General features: G+C 42.0%; 1 protein-coding gene across 2 annotated transcripts in view; it reads left to right on the top strand.

The window, feature by feature from the left end:
- FKBP14 (FKBP prolyl isomerase 14) overlaps positions 1–19,365 on the top strand; it is a 47,033-nt gene that overhangs the window by 2,113 nt on the left and 25,555 nt on the right. Inside the window, exons 1-2 of one of the 2 annotated variants that reach the window (XM_085850822.1) lie at positions 6,049–8,156; positions 8,248–8,399. In XM_085850822.1, the coding sequence (XP_085706948.1) occupies positions 7,996–8,156; positions 8,248–8,399 (313 nt within the window). In that variant the 5' untranslated portion in view covers positions 6,049–7,995. Of the gene's footprint in view, positions 1–6,048; positions 8,157–8,247; positions 8,400–19,365 lie in introns of those variants that run through there. The other variant, XM_085850821.1, reaches the window with a different exon arrangement.

The following is a 19,365-nucleotide window of genomic DNA, read 5'->3' as shown; positions in this document are numbered from 1 at the left end:
AAGGGGATTCAGGTTAGGGTGCTGAAGGGGGACACAAGTGAGGGTTAGGGTTAGCAGGTCAAGGCAGTGGGACGACAAGAAGGAATGAGACCCAGGACATGCTGCACATAAGTAGCTGTGTGGGAATTGTGGGTATATGTAGGAGGGTTGGGTCGTGTGATCAATGTTTGTGAGGGATGGTTTATTGCCCACGTGGAGGTGCTTTATGCGGGTTGGTGGGAGATGGTTTATGTGTGGTCGGTGGGAGATGGCTTTTACCCTCGCAAGAGGAGAGGGTATTACATTTGGATCCGTTTGTTTGTCTGTTTGTCTGTCTGCACAGAACTCCACATGGGGAATAAGTGTGATTTTTTTTTTGATGATGTCATCGGTGTCTTCATTATGACGTCATAATCACATACATAGAATGCGACTCCCGATCAGTATGAAAATTTTTGAGGGTCATCTTGGGATAAATTGGTGCACATAAAAGAAATTGATGATGTCATCGGTCATGTGGTTCGGCATCCACATTGTTCTTAAAAAAAAAACGAAAACCTTCAAAAATATTCTCCGAAACTGCTGAACAGAGCAAGGTGCAACCTTACATGTATGACCCCCTATCCATGAAGAATAAAACGTTCACAAATATGTCATAGGTAACATGGTTTGGCCGCCATATTTGATTTACCCGAAAACCGACAAAAATCCTCTCCAGAACGGCTGGAAAGATCGAGGGGAACTTCAGACAAATGTTCCCCAAGCCTTGGGTATACCAGGGTATTCACGAATAATTAACAAGTCACATGGTCTGGCATCCATATTGGATTGAGTGAAATCTTTAAAAAAAATTCTTTTTCTTGAACTGCTTCATCAATCAACACGAAACTTCACAATTATGATCATGTAGGGATGGAGAATACATGTTTTAAATTTCAACCTGATCGGACGCATGGTCTGGCGGCCAGAATTATTTATTTTTTTGATCTCGTTTCTTTTTGATTTTATTCTTGAATAAGGCCTAAGTCACATTTGCCACGGCGGCCGTGGGGTCTTCAAAATCTACGGCCACGAGCAATTATACGGCGGCCGCAGTATTTCCACGGTCACACAATGTAGCAGTCACATATGTTTTTATTTTTCGGGGAGCCACACGGCCTATTTAGGCCTAAGTCACATTTGCCACGGCGGACGTGGGGTCTCCAAAATCTACGGCCACTTGCAATTATACGGCGGCTGCAGTATTTCCACGGTCACACAATGTAGCAGTCACATGTTTTTTTTTGTTTTTTTTTTCGGGAAGCCGCACGGCAGATTTATAAATTGTGGAGACCGAAAACATGGGGTTGCCGTACAGTCTTTGATTTGATGTCGCACGGTGACCTTCGGGTGTTCCTGCGGCGGCCATAGAATTTTCAAGGCAGACGCAAGGTGCCCACAAGGCGACCGCAGGGGGCCCGAAGGCGAACGTGCGGCCAGACGGATGGTAACAAGTGGGTTTTTTTTTTTTGTACCAGTTTTTTTGTTTCGGCTTGTCGAACTGCTACGGCGAACGTAGAAATGAAAAAAGTTATAACTCCGCGTTATAATTCCACGGCGACCTTACGGCCTGTAAAAGATAGCCAAACGGCGTAGGGCCACCCTGAGGCCACCGCAGAAACTCTGCGGCCGCCGCACGTTTCTGTCATTTGAGAGGGCGTACAGCCGCCGTAGAGCAAATGTGACTTAGGCCTAAGCCTCACTTGGCTGTACCTGGAGGGGCTTGAAGGTAGAGGAGTAGCAGCTGAAACCCAAATTCTGTCCAGGTTCCTCCTGATGGCTTCATCTTTGCTTTTTACTTGTTTTTTTTTTTATTTTTTTTTTATTTTTATTTTTTTTTGTATACCTTGGTCGAGGCTCGTATGAGAGCTAACACACAACTCACAGCAAGGAGGCATGAGACAAGAGGGGTGGGAGTGGGAGGGACAAAACATTGGGGAACAGACACAGGTGAACTGTGGAAGGGAGAGGGATGGGGATGGGACGGGGAACATGGCGAGGAGAAGATGGACATTACAGGGACATTCAGGAAGGAAAGCAGGAGAATTGAAGGAAGTGGGCTTGGGTGGATTATCGGGGTAGAAAAGATCGAGGATTTGGATGGGGGAAGATAAGAGGTGGTGGTGAACAGCTGTTTTGAAAGCCTGGAGGGAAGAATGGGAAAGAATAGAGTGAGGAAGTTTATTCCAAAGGCGGGAAAAAAGAGGAATGAAAGAGTGAAGATGAGCAGTGATTCGTGATTTTGGTAGTTTTACCAGAAGGGGGTTGTTGGCGGACCTTGAGCGCCCTGTGGAAATGTGGTTGGGACAAATCGCAGAGAGAGCAGGGGGGCAAGGCTGGAGAGGAGTCGGTAGAAGACAGAAAGACCACCGACCAACCTGCGGTGATTGAGTGAGAGGCCCAAAGACTCAGCTTCATTGCGGGAGATGCCAATGATCTTAAAAGCTCTGGTTTCGACAGCGTGAAGTCGAGAAAGGTGGGAGGCAGGAGCACCAGCCCAGAGGGGAGAGCAGTACTCCATCAGGCTACGGACAAAAGCTTTGTAAGTAGTCAGGAGCTCAAGAGGGCCGAGGAAGGACTTTGCACGACGGAGGATTCCCAGTCGGCGACTGGCTTTTGAGGCGAGGTTGGAAATGTGACTTTCCCAGGAAAGGTCATGGCAGATAGTGAGACCCAGAAGCTTGAAAGAAAAGACTTCTTCCAGAGGATTGTTGAGAAAGTGGATGGGGGGGTTTTGTAAACGGTCCTTTCTAAGAGACATAGTGAGAGTGTGAGATTTGTCTGGATTGAAAGACATGTTCCACGTGTTGGACCAGTTTGTGATTTTATCCAGATCTGCAGTGAGCGAAGAAGCTGCTGCTTGCCGGTCTGAGGGATGACAGATGGTACGGCAGAGGGTGGAGTCATCGGCAAAGAGAAATAGAGGATTTTCCAGAGAGTCCGAGAGATCATTGATGAAAACCAGAAAAAGAACAGGGCCCAGAACGCTACCTTGAGGAACTCCAGCCTGCACAGGAAGAGGGGATGAAAGAACTCCATTTAGGGCCACACGTTGACTGCGACAGGAGAGGAAGTCTGCGAGCCATGAGTGGAGATGGCCTTGAATACCATGGGAAGAGAGTTTGGTGAGTCTGGCAGGGTGCCAGACTGTGTCAAAAGCACGTGATATGTCCAGGGATACGGCTCGGATTTCCTGTCTGGCATTGAGGACCTCCATCCATTGATGGGAGAGCAGAAGCAGCATATCCAGGGTAGAGTGACCTGGTCTGAAACCAAAATTTGGGTTCGGACTGAAGATTTCAATGCAGCAGGACTGTACCTATTTGGTCTTCTATTTGATTTGAATTGAATTTATTTCAGTCCCATTCTAAATCCAATTGAATAATAATAAACGTCATGGGTCAGGCTTAAGTGTGCGATCAAAGCAGGACGTCTTGGTACCCGGTCATCACTGCCAGTAGTTATAAAGTAGCAGTTCTAGTTGTCTATTATTACCTCCGCCACCGAAGGTGAAGGATCATTTAAATCATTGGCATCTCATTGATCATTGGCATCTCCCGCATTGGCTTTAAGATCATTGGCATCTCCCGCAATGAAGCTGAGTCTTTGGGCCTCTCACTCAATCACCGCAGGTTGGTCGGTGGTCTTTCTGTCTTCTACCGACTCCTCTCCAGCCTTGCCCCCCCTGCTCTCTCTGTGATTTGTCCCAACCACATTTCCACAGGTCGCTCAAGGTCCGCCAACAACCCCCTTCTGGTAAAACTACCAAAATCACGAATCACTGCTCATCTTCACTCTTTCATTCCTCTTTTTTCCCGCCTTTGGAATAAACTTCCTCACTCTATTCTTTCCCATTCTTCCCTCCAGGCTTTCAAAACAGCTGTTCACCACCACCTCTTATCTTCCCCCATCCAAATCCTCGATCTTTTCTACCCACGATAATCCACCCAAGCCCACTTCCTTCAATTCTCCTGCTTTCCTTCCTGAAAGTCCCTTTAATGTCCATCTTCCCCTCGCCATGTTCCCCGTCCCATCCCCATCCTTCCCCATCCTTCCACAGTTCACCTGTGTCTGTTCCCCAATGTTTTGTCCCTTCCACTCCCGCCCCTCTTGTCTCATGCCTCCTTGCTGTGAGTTGTGTGTTAGCTCTCATACGAGCCTCGACCAAGGTATACAAAAAAAAAAAAAAAAAAAAAAAAAAAAAAAAAAAGGAGATTATATTTTTACCCCTCTCTCTCTCTCTGTCTGTTTGTTTGTGTGCAGGATATCTCAAAAAGTTGTGGATGGATCTGGATGAAATTTGGTGTGCAGGTTCCGTGTGTGACAAGACCAAACCGATTAGATTTTGGTGAAGATCCGAATCTGGATTTGGATACGAGAATTATTTAATTTTTGGAAGTGATTCTTCACCATTAAGAGATAAGGTCAAAACGATATAGTACTGTATAGCATGATATTTCAAAAATGTATTGGGCCCGATATGTTCTCGTGGATCAGGTATTACGTGACGGAGGTATGTTCTCTACCGAGTGCCCTTCCAGTTAATTCTATAACACACCAGTCCACAAACACCACACAAAACCAGTACTGGCAAGGCTTTGCAATCTCTGATTGCTCTTTTTCTTGTTTGTTTATGCGTGGCTGACAGGAGGTGGTTTTGGATTTTATGTGCGTCGCTGGTGGGAGAAGGTTTTTGCCTGTGCAAAAAACGTGAATACACGACGCACAGGGTTGCGAATGTAGAAGTAGGTCACATTTTATGAACCGCAAATAAGCGGGGTCCACGAATGTCAAAGTTTCATGATATATATTGTTGCGGATTCGCGCCCGCCGGCGTGCTGACGGCCACGTAACTCGAATCGCGGCACGTCGCCCACCAGACGGACAATCCAGTCGTGACCCTCTCGGACTAACGCCGGGAACCAGTCACGGGTGGACCTTTCGGTCTCACCGCGATCGAGCCAATCAGCCCCCGCGTGGGATAGGGTTGCTCGCCAAATTCGACCTACCTAAGTACCCACGCGGAGAGTAGACCGGGCGATCGCACCTCGCCGCAGGTCGACTTCGGACACGGGCCACTTAAGCGACCAGTTCCGTACTATCGGGATAACCGAGCGGTGTTATTCGTCGACCTCGACGGTTCGATTAATTATCGGGCGTATTCAGCCCACTACCAACCCTTTACGTGAAGCAAGATGAGGATTCAATGAAAGGAATGACGAAGCGAAGCGGGAAACAGTTCAACACAAAGCACATTTATTCGCGCTGAACGGAAAGCACACATATTCAATTCCACCAAAAGCACATAGAAAAGAAAAACACAATGCAATTTTACACAAAAAGCAAATGCGACAATGCAGATCTAATACCGATTACGCGAGCACACGGCAACACTTATACAATTTTACTTCACAGACGGCGCCGACAACACATACCCAAAACCAAGGAAAAGAACAGAGAACCCTCAAGGATGAGGCGGGCCTGAGGCCGAGACCGGGTCGGGCCTACCCGTCTGGTGATGAGACGCGGAGCGGCGATGGTGCCTCAACTCCGCGGGCCTCGCGGGCAGTGTCTGGTAGGGGGTGGGAAAGGGGCCCCCTTGGTCGCACTATCTCAGCGCGGGGGGAAACAGGAGGGGGTTGCTGATGCTCGGGGTATAGAGGATTCCTACTCTGCCTCGAGTCCCGCGACGAGCGTCTCCACCTCGGCCAGGTCGCGCCGTCGGCCTCCCTGGGGTGCAGCTCCCTGCACGACGCGAGCACCCCCTCGTCTGCCCTCGCCGCCTCTCCACAGCTCCGTCCCCTCCGCTCCGACTCCAACGCACACGACGGCGACCAGCTCCTTTTTGCTCCTTCTTCCCAACTCCACCGCCCGCGAAGTCTTAACTCTGTTTTTTTGACTGACGAACGTGGTCGCTTATATAAGCCCCGTGGCTTCGCCTTCTCATCTTTGACCCCCTCCCTTCGACCTTTCACCTCGCTCCCCATTGGCCCGAGAAAAAGTGGGCGTGAATGCTTTTTGATCCATAAATTTGCATATATCGATCGCCCTCCAACGCCCTGGGGGCGGGGCCAAATCGCCCCTCGCTCACCGATTGGACGGAACAAAAGTGGGCGTGTGTCGTTTTTGATCCGTTTTTGAAGCAGAAAATCCGTGGTTTTGTACACGCTGTTCGGCGCGCGCCCTGCACGAGTCCAACACCGGTACCCACAAGCGGCGCAAGAACGGTGGCGATGCGACGGTTGCGAGGTGTGACGTGAAGGTCGTGGCGGTTGTGGTGAAGCGGCGTTGTGGTTGTAACAATGGCGGTTGGTCCAAATTAAAGATAGTAAAAGAAAAACGGCTATCCTGAAGAGTCGCAGCACGCATAAATGACATGTATTCCCACTAGACAACGGGTTTGGGCCTAACTACACATGTACTTACCGAGATATCTCACCTAAGGGACCTGAATGGTGGTTTGCGAATTTGGTAACCACAACAATATTTACATACATATATATTGGTATCGACATGGGGTCTGAGGTTATGAGGGAGCTCCTTGGACCTTTACCCAACATTCGGTTTTGAGGCTGGCGGCCACAGATAACTGCAATTAAACGGGTTGCTCGGCAACTGAAGCTGCCAATTAGAACCGCCGAGCAGGGTTTTCGCTCCTTAGTTGCACATTACCTTACTGTTGGCACAGCAACCCTAATTAGTGGTCACGCCCTCAACAGCCACCCATCTATTATGTACAGGTGAGCGAACCATGGATGGCTGTTGGCTAATTCCGGAGCTAATCAGTGGGGCAAACCTTCCCGTGTAACTAAACTAACACACAATGTCAAACCAATGGAGGAAAGGACGAGAGTGAGCAGGTTGGAAATGTTTAACAGTTAAACATGCACATTTATTCAACAATCACACAAGGTTTATTCAATCAGCAATGGTAGGTATTTACAATAGCAACCACGAGCATGTATTTACAACGGATGGACAGATATCACAAGGAAAAGGCACAATTAAAAGATATACAAGAAAGCAGACTATCTTAGCACTTATGGAGCCCACTTGAACGGTCTTATTTATGCTAAACACAGGACATGGCGTGCCATCAATCATTCTGGGTAAACTTAGAGGGGAAGACGAGAGGAAGTAGATAGAGTGCAGAGCGGAGTATGGTTATGACTCCTGCTTCACCTTACACGGATTTGTATAAGCTCGTGCTGCATGCAGACCCATGCAGTGTACAAGCTCCCTCTTGGTGACTCTCATGGTCTGAACAAGCAACGTGAGCACAGGCTTGGCCAAAGTACTCGTGGTAAGGAGAGCGTGATGAATGAGAGCGAGATGAATCAAAAGTCCCAGCACATTCGACGAGTCGAGAGCACTCCTGGCAAATGAGACGAGTCGAGTGCGCTTCTGGCAGGCGAGACGAGTGGACAGCCGAGCATCAAGATGTTCATGGAAAGGTTCGAGACCAATTTTTGTATGACAACGCTTGGTGCACAAGAGTGCTTTGTGGACGAGGTCGCTATTTGGAAAGGGTGCTTGGTCCTCAAGAGCGCCTGCCAATTTGCTCTGGTAGAACACCAAAGGTACAGTTGAGGGTGACATTTTCCCCAGTCGAGGCTTCGATGCTCACATTGAGAGCTTGGTTGATGGACACCATAAGGAATAAAACGATTCAAGAGAGCATGATCTCTTGTTCGGTACTTCCCTTTTTCAGGCTCTCAATATCACCAACTTCATCCACTGGTTTCCACATCCACTCTCCATGGAGGTCAAGCTAATCTGCCTTTTACAACCGCTGAGAGGGGGTGAGCAGTTGTTGTCTCCATTCAATGCACGATGTCCACAGCTGCAGCAAACTGCTGCAGCACTTATGATCCTTTTGCTTTGATGGTTTACTTTTGGATGTAAGTGCCTTCTTCTTCTTTAAAAATATAAAAGTATATATATATATATATTTTATTCCTTCTGTGCAACTATAGAATGTGGTATCTGGAGAACTATGCACTTTGTGTCAAAAAGAAAACAAAGTTGCCCACATTACACTCATCCACCTCTGCAACATATGGAATCAAAGAACCACTTAATAGGCTTGTGACTCCAGTTACCCTTCACGATGGATGTGCTCCTGCGACTTTACATGGGTATGATGCGAAAAGGAGAATTTAATGAAGCGCTGTGTGTTTTGTCAGCATGGTTGCATGTTATGTCACGTCTGAGTGAAATGCATTGCAGCTTGCAGCATAACCAAGGTGAGCCGGTGTGGTTCACACTTGGCATCGGCGAAGTGATCAAGGGCTGGGACCATGGCCTGTTGGACATGTGTAAAGGAGAGAAAAGAAAACTTACAATCCCACCTGAGTTGGCATACGGCAAGGAAGGGAAAGGTGCGAAGTAGTAAACCAATTACATCACCCAGCTGATCCACTTTGTTTTGTACAGATTAAATATTTATTGATTAAAATTTGTTTGTGATCTTAGTGAAGTATCAGAGTTTTATTTTAAGTTTTGTATTGCTGTTAAAGTTTACAAGGTAATGGTAATATTCACAGTAGTTCACGACTAATGGTTACACCGAATTATATTGCAAGACAAAGTAATATGTTAAGCACATGACAAAGCTCGTCTTGTTGGTGAAGGCTCGTGTCGATGTATGTCGGTGGACAGGTAGAACGATGAATCAAATCAACAGATGTTGATGCATGCTAATTGTCATGGGAAGCAAGAAGCTGATGCCTTGACCAGTGACCCTTCATCATAGCAAAAGAGCTCTTTTTTTCTCCCCCAAATGGTTATCACCGAAAATGTCAGGTTCTTGTTTCCCATAGTGTGCAGACCCACGCAGGGTGCAAGCTCCCCCTTGGTGGCTCTCGCGGTCTGAACAGGCAGACGTGAGCACAGGCTTGGCCAAAGGGCTCGTTGTAAGGAGAGCTTGATGGATGAGAGCGAGATGAATCAAAAGTCTCAGCACATGAGACCACAAGTGAGAGATGTAAAACTATAAGCAGAAACAGGTCACGTTGGTTGAGAAGCGAGATAAGGAATGCTATTAAGGAGAAGCAGAAGGCCTTTCCATCCATCCATTGGGACCATTCTCTGTACAGAGTGCCGGTGCTGCCAAAGCAGTCTCCTTGGTTACTGGGCACAATCCTGGATGGGTCGCCACTCCTGGACAGGATACTCGAATGGCTCAATCATCCCAGCAACCTCATACTCATTTTGCTGACCTCAGAAGGATGACAAGTTGTCAACCCCACCTGGTATTAATTCAACAGCTGAGCAGGATTTGAACTCAGGACCCTAGGATCCCAAGCCAACCACCATAACCATGAAGCCAACACCAGGCATAGAAGGCATTTATTTGGTATAAAATAACAGGACTGGAGTGAGATTTATATCACTATCGAAGTAAAGAGGCAAGTTAATAAAATAACTCGACAAGCCAAAAGAGAGTATGAGAAAGACATGGCTAAGAATATTAAACATAACAGCTTGACATTCTTTAAGTATATCGGTTCAGACCAGTGTGGGCCCATTGAGGAATAGCACTGGGAGAGTGGTTTGTGAGAAAGGTGAGATGGCAGGCTTATTAAACAGGTATTTTGCTTCAACTTTTACACAATAACAGTCAGGGGAATTGCCAATAGCTGAGAGTATCTATCAAGGAGGTGAGGAAGGGCTTTTACAGAAGATCCAGGTTGGAGTGGAGGAATTAAAGGAACAGCTCGGTAATCTAAGAGTAAATAAGGCTCAGGGTCCAGATAATATGCACCCGAGAGTATTGATGGAGGTGTCTGAGCAGGTAACCGAGATGTTAACGGATATTTTCAAGAGTTCACTGGAGTCAGGACAGGTATTGGGATTGGAGAGGAGCAAATGTAACATCATTATTTAATAAAGTATCCAGAGAAGAATTGGGAAACTATAGACCTGTTAGTTTGACTTCAGTTGTGGGGAAGGTGTTGGAGACATTAATTAAGGAGCAGATGAGGAACCATTTAAATAAATACAAACTAATTAAAGGTAGTCAGCAGGGGTTTACCAAAGATAGTTCCTGTTTAACAAATCTTTAGAGTTCTATGAAGCAGTGTCTGATTGGGTGTCAATGCGTGCGTGCACCACTCATCAGATGGATGTTAAGCCAATGGATGTGTATGATAGCAATGGTAGTAGAGGATAAATGGGGATTCTGAGGCAGCCATTCAAATGAATGGGGGAAAAGGGAAACACTTTCTGACTCAAGCCCCAAAAGCGCAAAATTGGACTCATTTATTCCCTTCCCTCCCATACAAGCAAATGTAAAATCGGAGACCGATTTTCTCCCCCTCCCATACAAGCAAATGTAAAATTGAGACTGACTCAAGCCCCAAAAGCCAAAAATAGGAGACCGATTTCCTCCCCCTCCCATACAAGCAAATGTAAAATTGAGACCGATTTCCTCCCCCTCCCATACAAGCAAATGTAAAATTGAGACTGATTTTCTCCCCCGCCCATACAAGCAAATGTAAAATTGAGACTGACTCAAGCCCCAAAAGCCCAAAATAGGAGACTGATTTTCTCCCCACCTATCCCCTTCCCTCCCATACAAGCAAATGTAAAATTGATACTTACTGATTAAACCACTTCTTTCCTTTCATATTTTCATTCCACTCAAAGAGCGAACCAATGAATATTTGTCCATGTTCTACTTTGGTGAATAACTTAATTTTTCTATTACATTCATCACCATCGAGTATATTCACAAAGATTACTTTGGAACTTGGTTTTTGTGTCTTTGTTGAGCAGAGAAGAAATGCTGTTGTTTGACCACCTACTGAGCCACATATCATTTTGAGATTGTAGTAAATTGTTTTTCCATTGTTCAATTGATAACCATCAAAGTTTTCAGTCCATTCAAGCATATTAATTTTTTTCTTTACATCCTCGAACTTATTTGTAATTAAATTTATCCGCTTATTTATTTTATCTACTTTTACCCCGGTTATTTCTTCAACAAGACTTATTTGATATTTCTCACATTCTTTATGTTTTCCATTTAAATACCAAGGCTGATTACATCTCCACTCTTTGGTTTGGTTATTACTTGGTTCTATCATTTATAAAAAAAAAAAAAAATATGGCAGTAGCCTGTTAAAATTCCCAACCCAATATCTTAACACTTATAACCATAAGGGAGACTAATGATTCCATTCTCTAAAATATATCTTTTATCATCAAAAGCTCCTAATGCTTTCTTATTTATCTCTTCTGTATATAATTGATGTTTATAACTTCTTATTGCATTCATTTTTCTGTACTTTTCCTTCTTAAAGGTTAAACAGTTGTAATAATGTTTAAAGTTTATTGTTTCCTTGATTATATTTACCTTTATTCCCTTTAGCTTCTTATCACACCTTTCAATGTTATTATTATCAATATACGTAAAAACATCTTTTAAAGCATAAGACTTTGATCTCAATCCTATAAATTCATTCATGACCTTCCCACCCAATTCATCTTTAAACTTACCAATAACCTTTTTATTCTTTGATGAAAACAACACATCACCTGACTTATAATTACTTGTATCATGTATATCAATCATTTCCTCATATACATTACTTGTCTTAATTTCCAATATAAAACTATCTGTATCCATATATAACAATGACACATTATCCTTATACTTTGATTTTAAATTATTATAGTAATATTCATACATTAACGACTTTGACAAGTCAAGAATTGATGTTCCTAATATAAATAGGTTTATCCATTTCAATACTCTCTTTTTTCAAATGAATAGCACAAAAGTTCTCTGAAAACACCTCCGCCCGTTCAAAACTTGGTCTATTAATTAACTTTGAAGCCTGTTTCCAAGATGTAGCAAGTCTTATGTTTTGTCTATTTCTAACATTTTCCATAGTCTTTCCAAATACAGCATTATTCATTAATTTATAAAAGTCCTTCTCAAAATCTGTTTTTGCTTCTGTTCTCCTTTTTGTATTAAAATCAATATACTTCTTTAACCAATGACTGTTTAAATTTCAAAATCCGATGAATTTTCCTCAGTCTCAACCCAGCAGATAAATATTGTCTCAAGTTCCTTTGATGCAAAACATAACTTTCTTTATCATTTAATGTAGTAAGTAGTTTTTCTGGAGATTTACCTTTTATATTGAATGACTGTTGGTAATCACTTAACCATTCTTTTCTTGGACTTTCTTTATCAGGGGTATAAGGTAGGTCTTTATGTTTGTGATGAAGTTCTTCTGGATATTTCAAATCAACCTCAAAATCATATCAAACTTCAGCTTCATCCAATTCTTTTTGAGAGGAGACGTCTTGTAAAACTTTTTCATAATGTTTTTCGTTAACCCATTTAAGTTTTCCATAAGGTAAAGATTGAGACATCACCCACCCATACAAATTGTTAGCATCATAATACATCAGGTAAGAGTTGTCCTCATTCTTATTATAATCAGGAAGATATTTGTTATTTGCTTTAGCATATCTCTTGGAACATACTTGAGATATGCCTCCTCTTTTAGCCTTCTCCATCAATAAAAGCATATCTACATCACTGATTAATTCCAAATTTAGTTTTGTCATTTTTAACATAGCACTCCAAGCCAAACCCGGGGCTGTGTAATGGTGAATGGGGTCTAATCCATAATAATTTTTATTATGACAGACTGTTCTAAAAGTTTCAAACACATCAGCCAATAACAATACATCATTTTAAAATACAAATCATGATATTCTCCAAGATTCTTTATATTAAACTTCTCCCAAACCTTTTTTGCTTGTGTATAATCTCTATCGGAAATATGAGTTTTATTCAACTTGCCATAGAAACTTTCCCTTGAAGGAAGTTGTTTTTCTTTAAACTTCTCAAATGAATCCATATAGTCATACCGATATATTCCCTTTTGTGATAAGAGATCAATCTCTTCTTGATTTGAGAAATGTGATTTAAGATTCAGTAAGTTTTTAATATTTGATGCTAAGTTAGATAATGGACTTGCCATAAACTTGGATGTGTCAAGAAATCTGATATGGGTTATGGGGGATGTATGAATTGTTTTTGTGAATGAGATACATTTTTGATCTGTGTTAGGAATAGCAGAAATATCTCCAGATGTCTTTGAAAGTTCATTTATAAATAGATGTGTGTCATAGTGAGCGTTGTTGTGAAGAAAGACAGGAATAAAGTTTGGGGGCTTGTAATTAAGATTACAACGGGAATGAGCTGGACCTCTATATTTACCAGTAAGATGACAGTGATCCCTAACCTTGACCTCTCCCTCAATTTTTTCCTCACAAATATGACATACTGTTCTTTCCAAATTCCTTTTTCTCTCCCTTTGTTAATGACATTGGTTTATAGGTTTTAACCATTATTTCTCTTCGTCTTATAGTCTTTTTCCAATCATCTTACAAACTCCTCTGAGGAATCTTCTCCTCTATAAAGTTCTAACTTGTATTCATCACCAACAGATGATTTGATATAATAACAGAAACCACAAGGAGTATGTTTTTGATATTTATTTGTGTATGATTTATTTGGATTTGGAGAAACAGTATCTATCTTTTCAAGGATACTGTTTCGGATCTAGAAACCATACGCATTCAACATACAGGTCGCAAAAGTCAGTTATGTCATTAAGTATGTGTGTAGTCAGATCCCCTTCCTTTTGTTTTGTGGGAGAATCAAAGGCGTGCGTTGCGATTTCTTTTAGTGAGGTTATTCCATCTAACAACCATCCCATCCCCCGTCACGATCCACCGCCAATCGGCTGCCTTCTCGCACCCTGACGTGCCGAGGCAGGATCTCGCGGTTCCAGTTTCTCGGCTTCCACAAACGTTGTAACTCTTTCACGACGACCTTTTTGCAACGTTGATACTGTTACTCGTCAAATATGAACCCGCGTGGAAGAGTGACTGGGGTTTCCCGGCAGGGGCCAAGGCCCCGCCCCGGAAGGGTGGGCCGTAGGACCCTGTCCAATCAAAGGCGGACAGCGAGGTGTGTTTCACCAAGGGCCTCTCCCTGTTGAGGGAGGTCAAAAAAAAATCCCCGAGCACTCTCGGAAAGCGGAGTTTGGTGGATTTTTGCTGTCACGAAAGGGTTTTTGCTGTTCCGAAGGGGTTACGAAGGTTGTTATGAGGGCTGTCACAAGGGTTGAGCAGAAGGTCGTCAAGGCGGCGAACGTCTCTGCTGGCCCTCTACAAGGAAGGAAAGAGTGACCCCGACCCCCTCCGTGGACCCCAGCCATTCACCACCCGAGCTTTCCCACAAACCTCGATTCCCACACGTGCGACTGGGGACCAAATCAGTGACCATTGTCAGGTGATGCAGCACGGAGTACCCCCTTTCTCCAACGGCCTGGTACCCATCCGAACTCTGACCCCCAGCTTGTCCCTCTCCTCAGCTGCGAGGGTCCAATAAAGAACTGGGTTTCCTTTCATTTGTGTGTGTGTCTGCGTGTGGGCCCGTCTTTAAGTAGAACTGAATAAGTGTTTTTTTGGATCATTCTAAATATTGCTTGATTGCATATCCACGATAAGTCTTGCCATTGTCTTTTACTGTAAATAAAACTTGTTAGAAATGTCCCCAGTTCGTTTCCGTGCCTTCTTGCATTGGTTCAGCATGGTTCGGATCTGAGTTTAGCCGAGTTTTTATTCCCGATAATCCGTTCATTCCAGCTGGGACGTCCTGGGGAGGCCTGCTCGACTGCATCCGAGCCAGAAAGGTGGGTGGCAGAGTGGTAGTCGGTAGTGCAATTTTACTGCTGCCGGTAGAGTGAATCTGGTTCGGCCATGCATTCCGAGGGCGTGGATCCCCGGTAGCCGAGACCGCCTGGTGACTTAGGTACATTGGATCTAGACAAAATAACCCTACGCCACGCGGTCGAGATATTGGCGTTCCACGGTCGGTTAAACGACCCGCCGGCTCGCGGAGTTATCCGAGCGCTGGCCCACAATTACAGGGAGTCTGGTAGAGACGACGTAGCTTTCCCCACCTAGTGGACGTTCTTGCCACCGACCTCTGGCCCGCAACAATACTTTCAAAATCAGCATATATCACAAACGGATGTTTTATAGATTTGATAAAATCGTTGAATGATATGTTTGAGCCTGCTTTTGGTAAATTGATTACGGTTGATTTATGATTACTACAATATTTTGAATGTTGATTTAATCGTTCTTTTGTGTAAAAGGAGTTGAGACATCTCTTACAAGGATACGTTTTACATTTTCTCTTATATAGTTGTGATTTGGTTAATCTTGATAATTTTTTGATGAAAGCATAATGTGATTTTTCCTTTGAAGTAAAGTTGAGAAGGTCAATGTGTGTTTCATCATTTTTATAGTTTGAAATTTTTAATATCTGAACTTTGTTTGTATCCGTTAATTCATATACATTAACAGATAGATTATTCATTTTCTCAAATTTAGGAATATCTCTCAATGACATTGGAAACTTTAAATCTTTAACATTTAATGTATTCTCGTATTTCTTATAATGTTCAACCCTTTCAGGATTCCATTTGGAGGATGTAAGTGAGCAAGAACAGACTATAGAAAACATTTATTATCTTTGTTTTGAATATTAACAACCGCTTTCTTAAGTTTTATCTCTTTTGGTAAATCAACATAAGAAGAAGAAGCTTGAAGAGGATCTAATTTCAAGATGTGTAAATCTAAAAAATTAATTTTATAATAGCAAATCCACTACCTACTAGAGTGTTATCAGCATCTTGTTGTTGTCTCTGGAGTTCATCGTAAACATCACATTTGACAAAATCTTGAAATGATGAGATAAAGGGAGGGTTTATCCTCATTCGGGAGTAGTTTCATCACCTTCTCTTACCATATTCAATTTTACTCCCATATAAAACTTAAAAGTTTTCATTTCACTTAATGTGTTTTTAATTATCGTTTCAATACTTTGTTTAACCATATCAACAGCTTCAATGATTGAAGATGGTCCAGGGTCTTGAAAGCGAAACAATGTTATTTTTATATGTCCTTTAAATGCTCCATCACTTTTTTCAATGGAGAATTTAGTGGCACCTTCCCTCTCTTCATTGTCCTTGTGTTTGCGTGAATGAAGGTGTTTATAATTTTTTTTAAAGAATATCATTATCACATCGATCACAATGTTTTGTTTCTTTGTCAAGTGGAGTATTTGTCTGAAAAGATTGAATTTGTGTTTGTTGGTTTGAAGGTGTTTTTTTTTTTATAACATTTATATTCACTATGACAAACATCACAGTACGTTGTATTCACCATATTTATACAACAAAACTTTGCTTAAAATAAAATTTTCTTGAAGAAAATTCTGTTTAATTTATAGGTGGATCTGTGCTTAAAAACCATTTTATCCTTCAACTTTTTTCACTTAATAAATACAATGTATCAAGACACAAAAGACAAGTTTCAATCAATCTCTTCATTTGTAAAAGATACTGAGAAATATGTCGAGGATGTAAAATTGAATAAAGATAAATATAACAACTATTGGATAAAAACAATAATGGTGAATAATATGAGTTCTTCAATTTCCTTCAGTGGAAGGGCTTTCAGTATATCTGGAAGAACATCAATTAAAGTAGCTCTAACAAAAGTTTCTCCTCTCTTTCTGGCAATATATTCAAAACTAGAAAAAGCAATGAGACAAGAAAAAGTATCAAAAAAGAAAAACCTTATGGATGAAGCTTTAGAAAGAAAAGATAAGACCATCTGTAATATGCAAGGAGAAATTCGTATTTTTTTTTTCAACAACCCGAAAGATGTAAATCCTGATGAAATAAAGGATGTTAATATATCAGGTGAAATAACATTTTGTTCAATAGTAGTTAAGGATCATTTTTTTAAAATTACCTTTAATATAAAAAAAATGTAGTAGTTGAAACCATTAATGAAAAAGAGTATATAGATGGTAATGTTTTTTTCTACTAATTAAATATGTCATTATTCAACTGAAGATTTTGAAGATTATGAGAGTGATGATAGTATCTCTGTTGGAACAGAAGACAGTTATGATACCAAGAGTTTGTGTTCAAACGATAGTTATGAAAGTAGTTTTATAGATGATTGTGAAAGCACCAATGAAAGCACCGAAGATGATACCGAAGATGAATTTTAGTTTAAGCAAAGTTTTACTTTATAAATATAAATAGTATACGAGATCTTGAGCTCTTGAATTCCCTGATTCTCCATATGACAAATTTGAGAATTGTCCTGCATGTGATAGAGTGGGATTTATCCCTGTGTTGTAAGAGGCAACCAAGCTGTTAGGGTTAGGTAAAACATGTGCCAAATCACGATGCGGATCATACGGATGATCCGCTGTGGCGACCCCTAGCGGGAGCAGCCTAAAGAAGAAGAAGAAGAAGAAGAAGTGATAGAGTGGGATTAAACACAGTCAAAAGCCTATAAACAATGTATATTCTGTGATTATCTTCTAATTAATGATAATAAAAAATATAAAAAGGAATATAATTCTTTTAGATTTACACCAAAAATGAATTACTTTACAAGATTGATTGGAGAAATGAATGTTAAGTATGAGGGTGATAACACACCTTTCCTTACAATGGAAGAAACTGAACGTATTAGAGAAATGTTCAAAGGATTGTTGTTATATATTATTCGCGATTGCCATTTTCAGGTAAATATCAACACAAGATATTGTATAAATAAAATAAGGGATTATCTTGAAATTAAACCCGAACTTAGGATAAAATATAGAGTTTCTAAAAAAGCCAATAATAAATTAAATAACCTGTTTTCCAAATATATAAATGAATGTTTTTTTTTACCCATTTGGGAAAATAAGATAAAATTTAACAACCATAAAAATCTTCCAAATTCATTAAGATGTCTCATAGTTGGTTCAAGCGGATGTGGAAAAACTTGCTTACTTTTAAAGATGCTCCATACTCCCAACTTTTTAGATTACGATAATTTAATAATCTTCACAAAGTCAAGTTTTCAACCTGAGTATCAACTACTCTCACAAGGTTTTAATGCTCGTTTTCAAAAAGAAGATATAATCGGTTTATTTAAACTTCAAGACAAACTAAATGATTACAACATTGAAGATATAATACAACTATTTTGTGATACACAGAGTCGGTTAAACTATGAGAGATTGTGAGGAAAATAATTTTCATCAAGAAAAAAGAAAGAAATCTAAGCTGATAACTTGTATTCTTAGTGATAATATGGATGATATACCTTCTCCACAATATTTGGAGAAATCAAAAAAGAACCTCGTTATCTTTGATGATTGTGTTAATGAGAGAAACCAAATGGTAATGGATAGCTACTGCACAAGAGGGAGACATTCTTCTTGTAATTGTATTTATCTTAGTCGATCATACTTTCAACTCCCTCGTCGCTCAATAAGAAACAATGCTAATACTTTTATTTTATTCAAGTTAAATTCAATAGATATAAACAATTTTTGGAAAGACAATTGTTCTACATTATGTAGTAAAAAAGGAATTTGGGGATTATTTGAAGCACACGACTGAAAAATATAAATAGATTGTTGTGAAACAAGATGAGATATTGTTATGGATTTGGAAGCCTTTTGCACACAGACGAGTCAGCAGTCCCAAAGTTTAGTTATTTCGATAAGTATGTGTTTATCGTTCGGGTCCCGTCCCTGATGTCTAATGGGAATTTCATGTGTGCACTGCGGGTTTCTTCATAGTCAGGTTTTTTTACATTAAATCTCCCCTTCACTCCCTTACGCACGTGTTCGGGGCCACGGGCATAGGCGAGGTGAGGTCGACTCCACCCTGCTAGATGGGTTTTCCTCGCAACCAATGAGGGATAGGAGTACCTCAGAAGCCCGTGACCAATCCGGAGACTAGTTACCTCAGGGCGGCCCCGCCAGGTGGGATGTTCGCCCCCGACCAATCCGGAGACGAGTTACCTCAGGGCGGCCCCGCCCAGCCAGATGGGATGTTCACCACCGTCCAATCAGGAGGCGAGTGGCTGGAGAAGGAGAGTAGAGCAGTCATCGTGGCCATTGCTCTTGGTGTGCGTCGCTGGAGTCATCGTTTTGATTGCTTTTGGTCTGTCGTCGTGGTCGTCTGCGATCATGGTCTGCGGTCTTTTGCGGGGCTCCTCGTGATGGTGGTGGTCGAGCAGCCAGGATTGTGGGCTCACGGATTTCGGGTCGTGGGTTCGAGTCCCACCGACTGTGGTGGGTTGGAGTCGGTGTGACCGCATGAGGCAGAAAGGTACCTGGGCTCTGTTCCCCCAGCTAAACTATCCTCCTCGGCTGGAGAACCGAATAAAGACCCGACGGGGTCCATTTCTTTTGGGTGTGTGTGTGTGTGTGTGTGTGTGTGT

Source organism: Eptatretus burgeri, chromosome 13 (assembly GCF_056783735.1).
Source record: "Eptatretus burgeri isolate ZD-2024b chromosome 13, Ebu_testis_v1, whole genome shotgun sequence".
In the NCBI taxonomy this organism is placed as follows: Eukaryota; Metazoa; Chordata; class Myxini; order Myxiniformes; family Myxinidae; genus Eptatretus; species Eptatretus burgeri.
This window is presented reverse-complemented; position numbering and strand designations above follow the sequence as displayed.